Source organism: Thamnophis elegans, chromosome 16, assembly GCF_009769535.1.
Source record: "Thamnophis elegans isolate rThaEle1 chromosome 16, rThaEle1.pri, whole genome shotgun sequence".
NCBI lineage: Eukaryota > Metazoa > Chordata > Lepidosauria > Squamata > Colubridae > Thamnophis > Thamnophis elegans.
In genome coordinates this window covers 25275387-25291162 of record NC_045556.1, presented here as the reverse complement: position 1 = coordinate 25291162, position 15776 = coordinate 25275387, and the positions used below count along the sequence as shown (strand labels likewise).

Genomic DNA, 15776 nt, shown 5'->3' with positions numbered 1-15776 from the left:
TTGGCCTAGGAATGAGCCCACATCCAAGGGGGGCAGGCGCAGCTCAGCCTAGGAAGCGCAGCCCGGCCATCCCAGAGAAGCCCAGGAGGAGAGCGAGGACTTTGGGCAAGCGGCCCGAGGGAAGATGCAGCTCCTGGGGCAGGATCTCCAGGAAGGTGATGTACAGGAAGGTTCCGGCTGCCACCCCCTCAAGTACGCTCCGTGCCAGGGAGCCTCCGGCGCCGCGGGGCACAGCCATCCCGACGCCCACGCCCACGGGGGACATGAGCGCGAAGCAGGCCAGCGCGGCCGCCAGCCAGGGCAGGGCCAGGCGGCTCTGGAGCAGCAACAGGCCCAGGCTGGCCGCGATGATGCACTTATGGAGGACGATGGCCGCCGCCAACCGGAGCACCTGGCTCGGCGTGTCCTGCAGCCCCAGCGCCAACCCCTCGAAGGCCGAATGCAGCGACAGCGAGACGACCAGCACCAGCGAACGGAAGGGCGACAGCACCGTCTCGGCCCGCTGCTCAACGACGGCGGCTTCTTGGCGGCCCAGGAGGGGCGTGGACTCGGCCCCCGGCCGGTCGCTGCAGTCCAGCATCACGTGCTCCAACACCAGCACCAGCAGGAAGCCCAGCCCCAGGACCAGCTCGGGCGCGGGGAAGGCCGGCTGCAACAAGGAGAAGCGGAGCGTCAGCGCCGCCACCCCGGCCGCCCAGTGAGGCCATGGGGGTGGGGGGTGGGCGTTGGTTTCCACGACGGGAGCGGCTCACCGCCCGGCCAAGGTCGACCAGAGGGGTCCCCGCCGGTCCTCGGGGGTCAGCGGCCACCTCCAGGGAGCCCCCACGCGAGTGAAGGCTGAGCCGCCCCGAGCCCCTCCTGCCCTCGGCCACGGGGCCGTTGCGGGTCCCCAGCACGTAAGGCGCCTGCAGGCTATGCGGCTTGGCTGGCCTTCGGCCGGGAGAGCTGCCCCCCTCAGGTACCGAGATACTCTGCCGACGGAGCTCGTCCCGAAGATCGGCCAGCGAATCGGGCACCACGTCCAGCAAGCAGGCGGCCATGAAGACTCCTCCCGCCGCGCAGCTCAGGATGCTTCGCCCGCTCCGTGAGGCGCCTGTGGAAAGCCGGGGAGAAGGACGCTGAGGGAGGCCCGACGGCCCACGCCACCTGCCCGTCCCCCAAGAGACCCCACGCACCGTTGACCGCGGCCTCACGCAGACGGAACAGCAGCGCCGGGAGGAGGCCGCAGAGCAGCGGCAGAGTGGCCAGCGCGAGCAGGCAGTCCAGCTTTAGCGCCTGCAAAGACCACATGGCGCCTCGTCGGATCGGGCGCGGCACCGGCCGGCCCTTTAAACCCTCGCTTGGCTCCGCCCATCACCGTCCCAACCGGCCGCCTCCGTCCCGCCCGTCCGCCGAGGTGGCCTTGTTGGAGGGGGCGAAGACCCTGGCGTGGAGTCCGCGGCCGCCGGCATCTGCCCGCCCGCCCGTCCGTCGGAGACCGAGGAGGAGAAGTTGCCGGGCTTGGAATAAGAGTCTTTGCAGCCCCGTCCGTGGAGCAGGGCCCGAGTTTATCCGAGTTTAGCCTGCGGGAGGACGGCTCGGATTTTGCTCCGGTGGGAGAAACTTTCCTCCCTCGAGCCTGTCTCACGGACGGTTCTCGGGGTCCGAGAGCAAGCTCCGAGGCGGCAGTCGTTGACCGCAGTACGGGCGGCTTGGCGTGAAGAGCGGGGAGGGGGGATTCGGCGTCGGTTCTTTCGTTGCGGCTCTTGGAATTAAGCTGACCGGATACGCGGGGGAGGGGTCAAGAGTGTGAGCCGGTCATGGTAAGGACCGCCTGATCACTTTTCTCGAGTAGGGAGAAGTGCCCCGCTCGGCCCGTTCAGCCTCGGCCGACCCCTCCAGTGGCCGGAGGGCTGCCCGGCTCGCTTAGGAGGAACTCGAGAGATTTGAAGGGTTCTTAAGACACCCCCCTCTGTTGCTCCTTCGAGTTCCTCCAGGGGCCCCGGGATAAATGTGGTCCTTGGGTCCCCCCCCCCCCACTAGAGTATCCCTGGAATTGGAACATTTTGTAGACATGGTCACTAGTATTTCCTGGACCTTTGACACCAGCTGGACAAATCCTTGGTGGCATGAGACTTAGGAGTAGCAAAGTTTGGGAAGGGGACTCATCTAATTGTTCCCTTTGTTTTGTGCCAAGAGGCTGGGATGCCAGGGACCTTCAGGGCCGCCCAAGGGCATCTTCTGCTTAAGGAGCTAACAAATCAGTATCCATGTAGCTGATGATGAGGGGACAGTTATCTGGAGCCCCAGAAGAAATCTAATCTGCAGACTACTTCCAGCACAGGTCCAGGCTGCACCAGCTGCCCTCCTTGATGTCCCCTGGTGGACTTGGGGTCCTGGCTTGGTTGACCTGTCTTTCTGCTCCACTTGGGGGCTTTCAATACCCTCACCTGTGGCATAAGGTGGCCATGAGGGCTGGAACCACAGACATCATTTTGTAGCAGTCCCAGCCAGCATGGAGCAAGAGAGGCTGAGTGGCCCAACAGGGGAATAGTCTCTTCTCTTCCGTTTGATTTCCTATTTGTATGAAGTGGCTGAGGAAAACCCTGCAAAGTCTGGTTTGCTATCAGAATCTACCCGGATATGTAACTCTGCCAGTAGGCTTGTATGGGGGTTCTGTTTCCTGTGCCTGCTGACTCGTTCACACAATCTGCAGAGGGGGCTGCCTTTTTCTGCCTGAGATTGATTATCTGCCCTTAATTGGCATTGAGTCAGCATGAAACCTTTGGACTCAGTGGGAAGCTTTTACAATCCTCCTTCCTTTTTGGAAGCTTGTTGTAGTATAAGAAACATGAAGTCTGCTGCGAGGGCCAGGCCTGGCTCTTGTCCCCCCTCACCTTCCCAAAGGCCACATGGATGCCTCAGGAGGAGACACGGGATGAGAATTTTAGTCCTTCCCATTGGGGCATGGGCTAATGGGTGAAACTAATGTCCTAGATCCTAGGTCTTGTGCCTGCAAAAGTCTGGCAGTTAGAACAGAGCTCCGAGCAGGGTGCGCTGTGGGGTTATTTTCAATTTGTCTTTTCAGGCGCATTTGCTTCACACCTTGCCCGACTGTTGCTGCATGCAGTTCATTCTTAAGAAAAATCCTTTTTTTTTCTGAAATATTGGAGTTGAGGATTTTCTTTCCTAGGAATTGATCACAGGCAGTCCTGACATTAGGCAAGGTCTGCTTTAATAGTCAATGCGGAGACTGCAGTCTACTGTGTGGACTGAGCATCTAAATGTCCAGTCATGAGAGCGAACTGGAGGAGACTGGCACACCAGGCGGGTCCCCTCCTAGACCTCATCATACCCAAGACAAAGCAGAAGGACTGGAGGAGCTGGATCCCAATGAGGAACCTGTCAAGCCCACATGGTCATTGGGCATAGGGTGAAAGGAAGAACCAGAGGATCAACTCTTGAAGGTACTTTTACTCCAGAAAGCAGAGGTTCCCACAGGCAGGAATGTTGTGAGGGGCACAAGAGGCAAAGTCCCTAATCTTGATCCGGAGGATGCTATCCTGAGCCATACCTTGCACTTATTGCAAAAAGCAGTTGAGAATCAAAGAGCTTGGGAAACTCTCGCTCGCTCCCTGGACCACCCCAGACCAAACTGTGGATGGAGCTGCTCCACCTGGACCAACGCCAGGCCCAGTGATGCTGCCAACCATTTTGGATGTTCCTTTGATGTATGGCAGGACTTGTTTTTGTGTTGTGGTTGGCTATGTATTTTGTCGGAGTTTGGATGACATAGTATGAAGTTTTTGGATAGCCATTGGGAAAAAAAACATTGAAAAGGTGTTTCTCTTCTGCTTTTTCTTTTTTTTTTCTTTTTTGTTACATAAACATGCTTTTTCTTAATGACTCTGTGCTGTAATATGTTTCTGTTCTTTTGAAAAGGGTCTGGGTGCAACTCCTCTTGTGTGCAGTGGGGTGGTTGCTTGCGAAATTTAGAATTTCATCCCTGTGTTTGTATTGTTAATTTTCCATTATCTTGTCTCCTTATGTCAATATCTAGGAAGGTTCTTTTCCTTCTTCACATGTCAAACTGATCCCAGTGAATACGTTGTTGAATAGATGGTGTGTATCTTCTAGTGTGGAGCATTTGATGAAGGCAAAAGTATAGTCCAGGTAACCTACCCAACATTTTGGCTAGATGGTTGGCAGGACTGTGCGTTCATGTTTCTGCATTACTGCTTCTGCTCTTAGGCCAGATATAGGTGATCTTACAGGCGTGCCTTGTATTTGTTGATATATTTTGCCATTGAAGTGTTAAAAAATATTAATATTACCCAAGTTGTTCCTGACCAATCTCTGCCGAATTCTGTGGTTTTAGGTACTGCCTGGTTTTAAGGTAGCTATGAATCTCTTTGTGGTCTGCTCTAGTATCTTTCCATAATAGCCGTCTTCCAACGTGTAAGGGGCTGTCACAAAGAAAATAGGGTTGTCCAAAGCATCTGAAGGCAGGACAAGAAGTGATGGAAACTAATCAAAGAGAGTAGCAACCTAGAACTAAGAAGAAATTTCCTGACAGAATAATTAACCAATGGAACAGCTTGCCTCCAGAACTTGTGGGTCCTCCATAACTGGATATTTTTTAAAAGAGACTGAACAGCCATTTGTCTGAAATGGTAGTTTCAGGGTTCCCTTAAGCAGGGGGTTAGACTAGAAGATCTCCAAAGTCCTTTCTACATTGGTATTTCAAGCATCAGTATCAGGTTGATTAGCCTGTGGTTTTCCTCACTACCTTTGAAGATAGCACATTTCCCTCTGAAATCTCAAGTACGACTTCTATCCCCTTTTGCTTTCCTGGTTTGCTAAGACACAATGAAAATTAACTCAGAAAGGACCACATTGGACCAGGAGACATCTCCCCCAATGCCCATTTGTTTGTTTTTTGGGAATGTCCCATACTAGAATGTCCTATTGGAGAGCTGACTATTACTACACTGCCCATCCTAGGTAGGGTCCAGGAGAAGAGCAACTGCTGGAAACAGAAGACCCAAGTGCTTCAGGTTAACTTTAACCCCAAGCCAGGAGAAATGGCTGCAGACTGGGGAATGAATGCAGGGTCATTGGATCAGCCATCCTAGGGCAGAAGCAGTGGTAGCATTGCCCGCTTCGCTTGCCCAGCTCCTTAATCTGATGAGCTGGGAAGTCCTGTCCATGGTGCCCTATCAGCAGGGATTGCTGAGCTCTTTGCAGCCTCAGATGTTGCTGCCCTCCTGTCTTCTGCTGGGTTGTAGTTGCCATGCATGGCTATCCCGTCCCCAGCATTCTGGCTATTTGTTCTCCTCCTAGATCTTGGGGATGGGAGCAGTTTTGTCAGTCTGTCACCCCATATGTTTGTCTTCCCAAGCCTTTAAAGGCCCTTTATCATCTTTTGAATGGGAGCCCGGGATTTGGAAGAGAGAAGACTGGACTCTTTTTTCCATCTAGAAGGTCCCTCCTCCCTGCTGCTTCTAGGGATGGGCAGAAAAAATAGTTGCAAACCAAAGGAAGCCAAGCAATTGGGACTTTATGGGGATTGCTGCAGGGTACACAGAGCCACAAGACTACGCATGCAGGCATCTCTCAAGCCTCGGAGGGGTCCGGTTGGACTCAGCCACGGGACTGGCTGACGGGGGCCGGAATGCGGATATCCTGGCCTCGTTCCAGGCGCCGCTCACAATCAATCAGGTAGTTCACACCATCGATCACCAGCTGTACCAGCTCAACCTGCCGAGGATAGGAATACAAGCAAGGGTGGTAAGAGACGGAGGGCTGAGCTGGAGCAGTTCAGACAGATCCTTGGCTCTAGTCAGTGGTCCAGCCTGGATGTCCCGTTTGAGTGGTACTAAGTTGTGCTGGCATCACCAACCTCTGAAGGAGGAAGCACCCTGTCCCAGTCCTGCTTGCCATATGCCTACCCTTTCCCAAGGCCCTTCCCCTATGCCCACAGTTGTCTGGATGACTCAAACAGGCACCACAAAAAGCAAGGGAAGGCAAGATAGGGCACTTTCACCCAGCTAGACCTGGCCATTACCTCAGATTTGCCCAGGCGATCCAAATTGGAAATGTCAAAGATGTTCCCTGTGGCAGCGGTGTCCACGCCCCCAGTACCTCGCTTCTGCAACCTCAGATTCTCCAGGATCTTAGAAAGCCGGTGGTCCTGAATAGAGATGTAATGATGGAGGAATGTCACATTGAAAGCTCAGTGGTGGGGGTGGGTTAACTGGGAGCTTGATGTGGTTTGTAGCTCTGGGGTCAAAAGATGAGGGGAAAAGCACTAACATTGGCTTACACCAAGGAAAGGTGGCTTTCTGGATTTGAAAGAAAGGGCTCAGAGCAGTTGGGACATTCCTTGTACTTGGTCCTTACTTTGCTCAGAAGTGGCAGTTTGATGTGAACTCCAGCACGCAGGCCGGTGCCAAGGTTGGATGGGCATGTCAAGATGTAGCCCAGCCTTTCGTTCCACATGAACTCCCAGCCTCTCTCCTGGATCAGTCGCTCAACCTGGTTGTGGGAGGAAAGACAAAGTGTAAGCCAGTGCTCTGACCACCACCTCCCCAGTTTTGTCCACCTGCCTAACCCCATTTTCCTCCCTTCAGCTTCTCTGGCAGCCTCTGATTCAGCCGCCTTGAAAAGGTCTGAGTGATGAGATGGGGAGACTCACCTCTTTCAGGCCCCGACAGAACCTCTCAAAGACTCGCTTCATGTTGCCTCCTTTCTCCATCGAGATGACACGAGTGTGGTCCTCCTCATTGATCCAGACCAGGAAGGTTTTCTCATGGTTGTGCCTGATCAGGAGTTAAGATGCTGATGAGGAGAGAGGAGAGGCTACCACCAACCGACCTGCCTTTTTTGAGAACTCCCCTCCAGTGGTAGGTTATGGCTGGTACACCCCAGTACGGGCATACTGGTGCCTGCTGGGAGCACCAGGTATTGTTCTGGTACATGCCTCGGAGGGCCCATCCGCCTGCCTGCCCTCCTTACCTGTATTTGAACCAACCGGGCCATTTGCACATGCACACGCAGCATACGGCACCTGCACGATGCTCCGCCGAGCAGCTGGAGCTTCACAGGGCGGTGGTGCGCATGCGTGTGCAGTGGACGTTCATGTGGTAGACACCTGGCTCCATTGCAGCATATTGGTTGTGACTGGATCCGGAACCCACCCCTGCTTCCCTCCCTGGGCAGCCTCTTCTTGGCGAAGCTTTAAGCTGCTCTTAAAGTGGGAAAAGCCCACCAGCCAACTCCATTCCCCCACCAATCCATGTTTTTCATTGCCAAAGGAAGCCACACTCCAGAGGACCTCTGCCCAGGAAGAAACCTCTCCTTATCAGAAGCATCTACAGAGACCTACCAGATTCCCCGGGCATCAGGCCAGTCACGAGCCATGCCTGCTGCTGTCAGTAGAGGGGAGACCGGCTTGTCAAAAAGGAAGTGGTCCTGAAGAAGAAAATGATGATCCCTGCTACGGTCTCTTTATGCTTCCCTTGAATTTTGTCCCAGGGCATAGCTGCTGCCTGCAGCCTAATGGGCTGAGGAAGCGGTGGTGATGGCTGGCAGCCAAGGGCCCTTGCAGGAAGTTACACTCAGTCCCAGACAACAGGTGATCTGGGTCTGCAAATATCATCAGCTGAGCCCGATCTTCTCTGCTCTCCTTCCTCGTGGCTTCTTCTCCCAACCAGGGAGGGTCTATTCAGGACCTGTCCCATGCGGGACACTCACCTCAATAAGCTGCTCCTGCTCCTTGTCTGTCATCTCACTGAGGCGATAGTACTTGCCCGCCAACTCTCCAGTCAGGCCACTCAAGGCTTCTGCTGTGACTTTCTCTACCTCCCGCCGTTCTGCCCGGCTGCAGGCTGGAGGCAGGCTCAGGCCACGGATGCTGCGTCCAGTCCGGACCCGCGAGGAAAGGACATAGCGCTCATCAAAGTGCCCCCCCTTGATCTGAGGAAGAAGAGGCTAGTCATACCCAGGGAGATGAAGGGTGGGCTCCCCAGCCACACTCTTTGATCTCCTCCCTCCCATTGCCCTTGGCAGGCAGGCTGGCTCCCATTGCTTTCAGGGCTTGGCAGGAAGCCAGCTCCCAGGCGGAGGCTAGGTATGCTGTCCCTCTAGCAGGGGAAGCAAGAGGAAAGCCCTGTTTGCCAGGCTGCTAAGGAATAGTCATGGAAATGCAGGAAAGCACTTTGCACAGAGCACAAGCATTTTCCATGAAACTTCCTCTGCTCAGAACATGTACCCATTGCTCACGCTTCTTTTGCTTGGAAGCAGCTGGGAATGCTGAAGCATGCCAGTCTAGTATGTCATTCTCTGGTTTTCTTCCTCCCAAATGCCCCGAGCTCATCATTCTTTCTCTTTGCCTCCTCTTGCTCTTTAAAGCAGCTGTTCCCCAAATGCTCTGCTCTGGGATGCAGTGCCCCACCACCCCAACAGTGATTGAGGCTGCTGTATGTAGGAGTCATAGATTCCCAGAACTTGTAGCACAGGATCTATGAGACTGCGCCATCCTTGGCAAAAGGCCCTGGATTTAATTTCATTCAGTTTAATTGAATAGCCATCTATTTAAATGCCTCGTGCAAAGAGGGGACCATCCCAGGCAGAGATGGTGTGTTGTCTCCTTGCAAAGTGTGACGTACTCTGGGATCTGAGGTCCAGCCTCCACAGTCAGCCTGGCCTTAGTAGCCAGCAAAGGGGCTCCCTGTTCTTGAAATGCTGCCTTGTCCCGGCCTGTGACAGAGAGAAGTCAGGGAGTCAAGAAAAGACAGGTTCTGGTCCTTCCCATGTGTTATGGCCTGAGAAGGTTGGGGAGGAACATGGGCCAGTCCTGGGGGCTCTGCATCGTAGGCAGAGAGGGAGCTAGAAAGCAGTGAGGCAGAGGAACAACTGGAGCCTGTTCCCAGTGTGAGCATGCACAGAGCTGCCAGAAGACAAGAACAACTAAGAAAGCAGGGTTGACTTGGGAGTAAAGTTACACCTTGGAGGTTATTGCCCCCCCCCATAGGAAACAAAATAGCAAGAAGGAGGAGTGGGCTTTTGCAGGAAACAATTTGTTCCTTTGGTCGTTTCAAGACTGGAAAGTTCTGTTTGTGACTATAAGAGACTGTGCCAAGTGTTGCCTTGCCCTGCGTTTGGAAACTAGTTCTCTGGCAGCTCTCCAAGCAAGATAAGGTTCATGTTGATAAATGTTCCTTTGAAAAACTGTTTGCCAAGCCTGGCTGACTGTGAATGAAAGGAATTCACAGTCGTGTAAATGAAAGAGGTTTTGCTGGGACCAAGATTATGCTTCATGCTTTTTAAGGAACCCTAGGTGAGAACACCATGTCACAGAAGTTCCTTGGGTGACTTTGGGTCAGCCTTGTCCCCTAGCCCAGCCTATCGCACTGGGTTGTTGTTGGGGAATAGAAGGAGATCGTATTAGATATGCCACTCCTACCGTGTTCCTGAAGGAGCACATAAGTCTACATCTAACCAATATTATTTGACAGGCTTGTCCCTGAAGCAACAGAGGCTCTGCTAGACAAGTGAGTTGCTCGTATGCAGAAGAGCAATAGGCAGTTTTGTTGTTAAAAAACAACAACATTGTGACTTCCAGATCTCTTTGGGTTTACGCATTCAGCTTATGTCTGTTGGAATCTGAGATGAGCATTTATTGCTCAGAATGTGGGTCACAGAGGGCTGCACCCGCATTATCTTGAGTCAACAGTGGGGAATATTCTAAAGCAGGGGTGTCAAAGGTGCTTAGATCTGATCCTCACGGTCTTTCTGGAAACAGTGAAGGATCGGCCCGCAGTGCCTCTGCCAGTGAAAATGGAGCTCAGAATGGCTGCGTTTTCACTGTTAGACGGTTGCAGGAGGCCATCCTAGCCAAAAATAGAGCTCAGGAGCCTGTTTTTTCTGGCAGAGTGCTTGGGCCACTACATGCGCCCCTGACATGAGTGATGTCAAGCTGGCCACACACACTCCAGCCCCCCTCCCCCCCGAGGTGAAACACAACCCTGATACAGCCCTCAATGAAATTGAGTTTGACACACACACACACACACGCTCTAGAGGAAATGGATCATCGGCCCTGAGCATGGATGGCTCTGGCTTTGGCTGCTATTGTAATATCCTTTGTCATGACCTGTGCAGGGGGAGTGTAAGTGTCCTGGTTCTCTTATGCCTCTCGGTGATCTTTGCTGGTAATCTACTGGACCATCCAATTGGGTTATAGATTGGGGACTCTAATTTGCAATGGTTCCAGTCCTTCCTCAGTAGTCAGGTAGAGTACCACAGAGCTCTACTTCCCTTTACATTTGAAGATCTACTTGAAGCCATCGGGGAATTCAGTTCAGGATTCAAAATAATCAGTAAGGTAAAGGTTCCTCTCGCACATATGTGCTAGTTGTTCCTGACTCCAGGGCGCAGTGCTCATTTCTGTTTCAAAGATGAAGACCCAGCGCTGTCCAAAGACATCTCCTTGGCCATGTGGTTGGCATGACTAAATGCCGAAAGTGCATGAAGCACTGTTCCCTTCCCACCAAAGGTGGCTCCTATTTTTCTACTTGCATTTTACATGCTTTTGAACTGCTAGGTTGGCAGAAGCTGGGGCAAGTAACAGGACCTCACTCCGTTACGCTGCGCTAGGTATTCGAACCGCCGAACTGCTGACCTTTCTGATCCATAAGTCTTGGCAACTGAGCCATTGCATCCCTATAATGAGTGGGCCAGTTAAGATGAGCTATATGCCATAAGTCTGGGCTATCAGGGTGAATCCTGCCCTGATGCAAGACTGGATGGGACAGAACAGATTAAAATTGAACCCAAGCTAAACAATACTATGTGTGGTTGACTAGTAGTCTCTGCCTGCTCTAATGTTATGCCTTAATACATAGAGAGTCACTATGACTGGGGGGTCTATGTGTGTCCTCCTGGACTTGTAGTCCAGCCTGAATAGGAGGTGGAGGCTATGGTGCAACCATACCTTGGGCAGGAAGACCTTGCCACAGTGGCTCCTGCCCTTATCATGATCCATTTGACTAATGGCACAAGCTCTTCTCCAGGGCTCCCCAAGCCCCTGTCTGTGGACCCATGTCAGTCTGTGCCACAAGTGGCAGGTGAGTGTGCAAATCTCCATTTGTGCATGCACAAGATTAGGTTCTGCGCATGAAACCATCCCCACCCCCGTCACCACCCACTGCTGCTGCCAGTCCACCAAGCAGGAAAGGTTGGAGACTACACTCTACTCTGATGTACAAATGTCACTAACACCAGGCTTGGGAGCACATTGCGCTGAGCTGTGGACCCTGCACAGGTAGTTTAAAGGGCTGATTCAACCTCTCGGGATCTTTGGGTTGGCTGGCACTGGGTTTTCTGTTACCAGAATTTGACTAATGTACCTGAACTTTGTGGAAGAAGCAAGTCATAGATCCTCCCTCTGGGGAGTGTGGGACTAAGGGCAGGTGCTGATGCTGGGGGGGGGGGGCAGTCAGTGCTGATCCTTTGGTTGAAAGTAAATAGGCTCCTTCCCTGATTGGCTTCCATTAACATCCTACAGTTATTTTTTTAAGAATGTTTAGGGACTTTGGTTTACTATTTATTGTTGTATTTCTGCTATTTTTAAAGATAACCCTTCTTTTCCTTTCTTTCCATACATTTATTGTCAAATTTATATTTTGCTGTGCTGGCATTGCATCTTAGGAATGAATTTTCCAACAGCATATAATTTAGGAGATTTAAGACTTGTTTGGAGTGTACCTCCACATTCCTTTTCTGGGTAGTTGTACATTAAAATCATTGCAGAGAGAAATGTGTGGATTGTGATACATTCTAAGACCAATTTTGCCAATAAAGCTCTATTGAAGTTACGGTACATGCAGTCATGACAGGGTCCTAGTTAGCATACCTTACGAGCTTCGAGATCTGTGGGATGCTTCATGGTGCGTGGGTTGTAGCCGTTATGCCTCTCCTCAATTACAGGATCAAACAGCTCTGCAAAAACCTGGAGTCATAAGAGGGCCATTGGTTAGCAATCATCTCAAGAAGCCCGAGGCTTGATAGGCAAGGAGGGTGGACCTCTCAGAACTCACCTCATAGGATTCCTCATCTCCTGCCACCATGCCTACTGTCTTGATGAAGGGATGTCCAGGATTGTCCACCCCAGTCTGGATGCACTGATCCAGGGTCCAGCCAGCAGGTGTGGCTTTGTCACAGAGCCGAGTGTAGATGGCTGGTGTCAGGTTGCTGGCCATGCAGTTGTTATGTTTGCGCAGATCAGGATACTCGGCACTATGGGAGATGGTGGAAAGGGCAGAGTAAAGATGACAAGAGAGCTCTGCCTTTTGGTCTGAACCATTCCCATCTTTTCTTTCTCAAGCCTTCAGGTGGAGCATTTGGACACTTGTTCTGTTCTTCTACTTCTAGGGTTCTCTGATGCTTTCAGAGATTGTCCCTGACAGGTGAGCCCTGGAAGCCTCCTATTTCCTTTAGGGAAATCTGACCCTTCATCCCATTCCCAGCCCAGAGTTAGGTCATCTTTAGCTATATTGGTGTTCAGTTAGTGTTTCCTCCCTTATTCCATATCGAGGCATATACACCGTTATGGTAGAGATTGGTAACATCAGCAGCAGAGAGATCAACAATAACGGGAACGGTTAATGCACAGCCAATCTTTTTTCCATCCAAGGATGAGTGAAGAACCATTAAATTTTCTACTTCACTGTCTTCTGTCAGCAGCCTTTTTTGGGGGGGGGGGTGCTTTTGAGTCAGTGGCAAGAATTCAGTAGTGGTATGCCATTGCCTCCACTTTCTTCCTAGGGCCAAGAAACAGGATTGTCTCAAAGTCATCCAATTGGCTTCAGGTTTATGATGGGACTAGAATTCAAACTCTCCCAGTTTCTAGCCTAATGCCTTAACCACTACATCAAACTGGCTCCCGTGCCCTCTTAGCGAAGTGTATTGCAGGCAATAGTGTTGGATACCCACTGCAGGTTGAATACCGCAGGGGAAGACACTAGGACCATTACAATTAATATAAGTTTACTAATAAAGCTATTGCATCAGTTTTCCCCAATCTGGATCCATCAGCAGTAAGGAGAATTGCCATGGCACTAAGTTGCCATGGCACTTAGCAATAGCAATAGCAGTTAGACTTATATACCGCTTCATAGGGCTTTCAGCCCTCTTTACAGAGTCAGCATATTGCCCCCAACAACAATGCGGATCCTCATTTTACCCACCTCGGAAGGATGGAAGGCTGAGTGAACCCTGAGCCGGTGAGATTTGAACAGCCGAACTGCAGAACTGCAATCAGCTGAAGTAGCCTGCACTGCTGCATTTAACCACTGCGCCACCTCGGCTCTTGCTTGTAAGCGCTTCCTTTTGTTAGACAAGCTCTTCAAGCTCTCTTCCCTGGGAGTTGCTTAGTTTAGGCCATTTGTTCTCAAACTTTTCTTCACCACATGGATCCTTAAATATCTTTTGTGGACACGAATCCCCCAAGACTTCACTCAAAATTTAAATCATAACATTTCTTCGAGCCTTCGCGGACTCCCTGTGATGACAACACACGTCTTGGGGTCTATAAACCCTGGGTTGAGAACCTTTGGTTTGGGCCAGTAGCAAAGGAAGTTTGCAGGTTAATGAAGATAAGCTACTTTGTTAAGTGCCAACTAGCAGGCAGAGGGTGCCTAGTTAAAATAAAAGTGGGACAATTCTATGTAAAATATTTGTATGCTGTTTGACTCCCAATGACTCACAAACAAAAACATTAAAAAGATACCCCCAGAAACAAAAATAAGAAATAGAGTCAGCAAATTGACTACATTATCTCACGGGGTCAGAGTGGGGAGTTTGTTATTTTGCAGCTTGTATGCTTCCCAGAGTGGCAAATGGGAGAAGGTGGCTAGTCTAAGCAGTCTGTGCTTAAATGTGGTTCAATCTCAGGTTACATGGATTTCAGTTCTGCCAGGACTTTGCCTTGGTTTATAGTCCTGGGAAGGGCCGCCTAGGAGGTGGCCTGTTTTCCTCTCCTCTCACTTCCTGGTGCAAGGTGTCTCGGCTCTTGCCACCCAGAAGCTGGAGAATCCCCTCTACTCTGCTGATTCACCCTTTCCTCTGAGGCTTAGGCAGGTGGACATCTCACTTCAACCTGGAGTACTTAAGCAACTGTGATGACCCCAATTCACAATCCAGCAGCAGAGTAATGCTTACATTAAGTTCCCTTCCTTAATCTGCTTAGGAAGCCGCTCTCTCTTGACCTTATTGCCAATTTAGAGGGCCCGTGAACTCTTCCAAGGTGTCTTGAGGAAGGGGTAGGGGCTGGGGAGACGCTGCCTGTGACCTCCCTCCAACAGGAACACCAGTCGGGTCTGTAAGGCTCTTTCTCAGGACAGAACAGCCTGCAGCTGGCTGTTCTCTCCAGCCGCAGCCCAAAAGGTGGGCGGGGTTTGGGCTCCATTCCTTCTTTGCAGATAAGGAGGGAGCTGCACCAGAAGCCTAGGCTCACTTTGCACCTGCGGACCCGTGCTTGGCCCCAGGACAGCCTGGCACCTGCCTGTTCCGAAAGGGATTCTGGGGGGCTCTGCTTTGCCCAGGGCTGGTGGATGCTTTCAGGACCCTTCTTGGGAGGATAATACCCCTAGATTAGTGGTGTTTTGTGCGACGGTCACGGGGGAGATCCAGAGCCCGCCAGGCAGCCAGAAGGCCCAGAAGGAACTGACGGCGGAGAAGGCTCCAGACCATAAGCCGACTGCGTTTCTCTTTAGCTAGGGAGAGGAAGCAACCCCTGGCGTCTGAGAAGGCAGGAGTCCGTTGGCGGCCCTGAACCCCCCTTTCTGGGGGTCGCTCAGTGGCAAAGCAAAGTCCCTTTTTCTCTTGGCCCGAAGGCCAAACCCAATGGCCTCATTTTTGCGGGGCAGGAGAAAAGGGAGCGGCGCGCAGTTCACGGAGGGTCCGAGAAGGGGACCTTGTTCCTCGAGGGGTCCGCCACGTCGTCCCAGACCTTGCGCTCCAGCCCTCTCAGGAATCGGCGCCTCAAGGGCGTCCCCAGTCGCCCCGAGAAACATACCTTGGTGGGTAGAGGCGCCGCTTGGTCCTCTCCGAGAGGCCGACGGAGTCGCGGGAGAAGAGGAAGCCGGCGCCCAGAGAGCCGGCGGCGCCCACCGCGGCCAGGAGGGCGGCGGATCTCCGGGCGGAGAGAGCGCGGGCGAAGGTGTTGGACATGGTGCCGCCGCGGGGAGTCTGAAAAGCGAAGACGCGAAGCAGGAAGGCGAGCCGCAGGCGGGCGAGGACTTCTCACAGCCAGGCGGGAGGAGACGCGCCACCAATGCAAGGCTCGCGGGGAGGGGAGCGCGGAGATTACGCCGCCCTAGCGCCGTCCCGGCCGGCCCAGCCCATCCCAGGGGCCTCGCCTGAAGCACCACCCGCGGCTGCGACGCCCAGAGCGCGCTTCAGCACCGACCCCGGCTTGGACAGCGCAGGGCAGGGCAGGGCACCGGCCCCGCGGGGGCGGCAGGCGACCCTCCCATTGCTGCCACCCACTGCCGGCCCCCCGATCTCCGCAGCCCCGCGGCTGTGTCCTGGGCTCAGCGCTCCTCCTCCTGCTCTTCCTCCTCCAGCGCGGCGGCGGTGTGGGAATCTGGTTGCCCTGGAGAAGGCTCTCCTCGTCCCCTTGGGCGAGGCTGGCTGGTACCTGCTGCCTTCATCCCCGCTCCCGGCTGGGCACCTCTTCACCCGCACCGGGACATGCAGAGGAGAATAAAAGAAGCGAAGAGACAAGCAAACAA

The 15776-nt window shown here is 52.8% G+C and overlaps 2 protein-coding genes across 2 annotated transcripts; both read right to left on the bottom strand.

The window, feature by feature from the left end:
- Nucleotides 1–2473, bottom strand: LOC116519338 (zinc transporter ZIP1-like). The gene is made up of 3 exons (XM_032233178.1): nucleotides 2430–2473; nucleotides 963–1266; nucleotides 1–649 (listed from the first exon to the last, which is right to left on the bottom strand). The coding sequence occupies exons 1-3, from the start codon at nucleotides 2471–2473 to the stop codon at nucleotides 44–46; spliced, it is 954 nt and encodes a 317-aa protein (XP_032089069.1). The 3' UTR covers nucleotides 1–43.
- Nucleotides 2474–5533: 3060 nt separating this feature from the next.
- Nucleotides 5534–15457, bottom strand: CKMT1A (creatine kinase, mitochondrial 1A). Its single transcript, XM_032233165.1, has 9 exons — nucleotides 15059–15457; nucleotides 12081–12279; nucleotides 11897–11992; nucleotides 7735–7956; nucleotides 7367–7452; nucleotides 6677–6800; nucleotides 6382–6516; nucleotides 6047–6172; nucleotides 5534–5739 (listed from the first exon to the last, which is right to left on the bottom strand). The coding sequence occupies exons 1-9, from the start codon at nucleotides 15211–15213 to the stop codon at nucleotides 5623–5625; spliced, it is 1260 nt and encodes a 419-aa protein (XP_032089056.1). The 5' UTR covers nucleotides 15214–15457; the 3' UTR covers nucleotides 5534–5622.
- Nucleotides 15458–15776: the final 319 nt, after the last annotated feature.

Excerpts from the sequence above, each read along its gene's own strand:
- LOC116519338 (XM_032233178.1), bottom strand. The coding sequence starts at position 2,473 with ATGATGTCTGTGGTTCCAGCCCTCATGGCCACCTTATGCCACAG. Across the intron at positions 1,267-2,429 it reads ATGGCCACCTTATGCCACAG|CTGGACTGCCTGCTCGCGCT; the intron begins GTGAGGGTATTG and ends CAGGCGCTAAAG. Across the intron at positions 650-962 it reads TCCGTCGGCAGAGTATCTCG|CCGGCCTTCCCCGCGCCCGA; the intron begins GTACCTGAGGGG and ends TCCTTGTTGCAG.
- CKMT1A (XM_032233165.1), bottom strand. The coding sequence starts at position 15,213 with ATGTCCAACACCTTCGCCCGCGCTCTCTCCGCCCGGAGATCCGCCGCC. Across the intron at positions 6,801-7,366 it reads CCTGATGCCCGGGGAATCTG|GCACAACCATGAGAAAACCT; the intron begins GTAGGTCTCTGT and ends ACTCCTGATCAG. Across the intron at positions 5,740-6,046 it reads ATCGCCTGGGCAAATCTGAG|GTTGAGCTGGTACAGCTGGT; the intron begins GTAATGGCCAGG and ends TATCCTCGGCAG.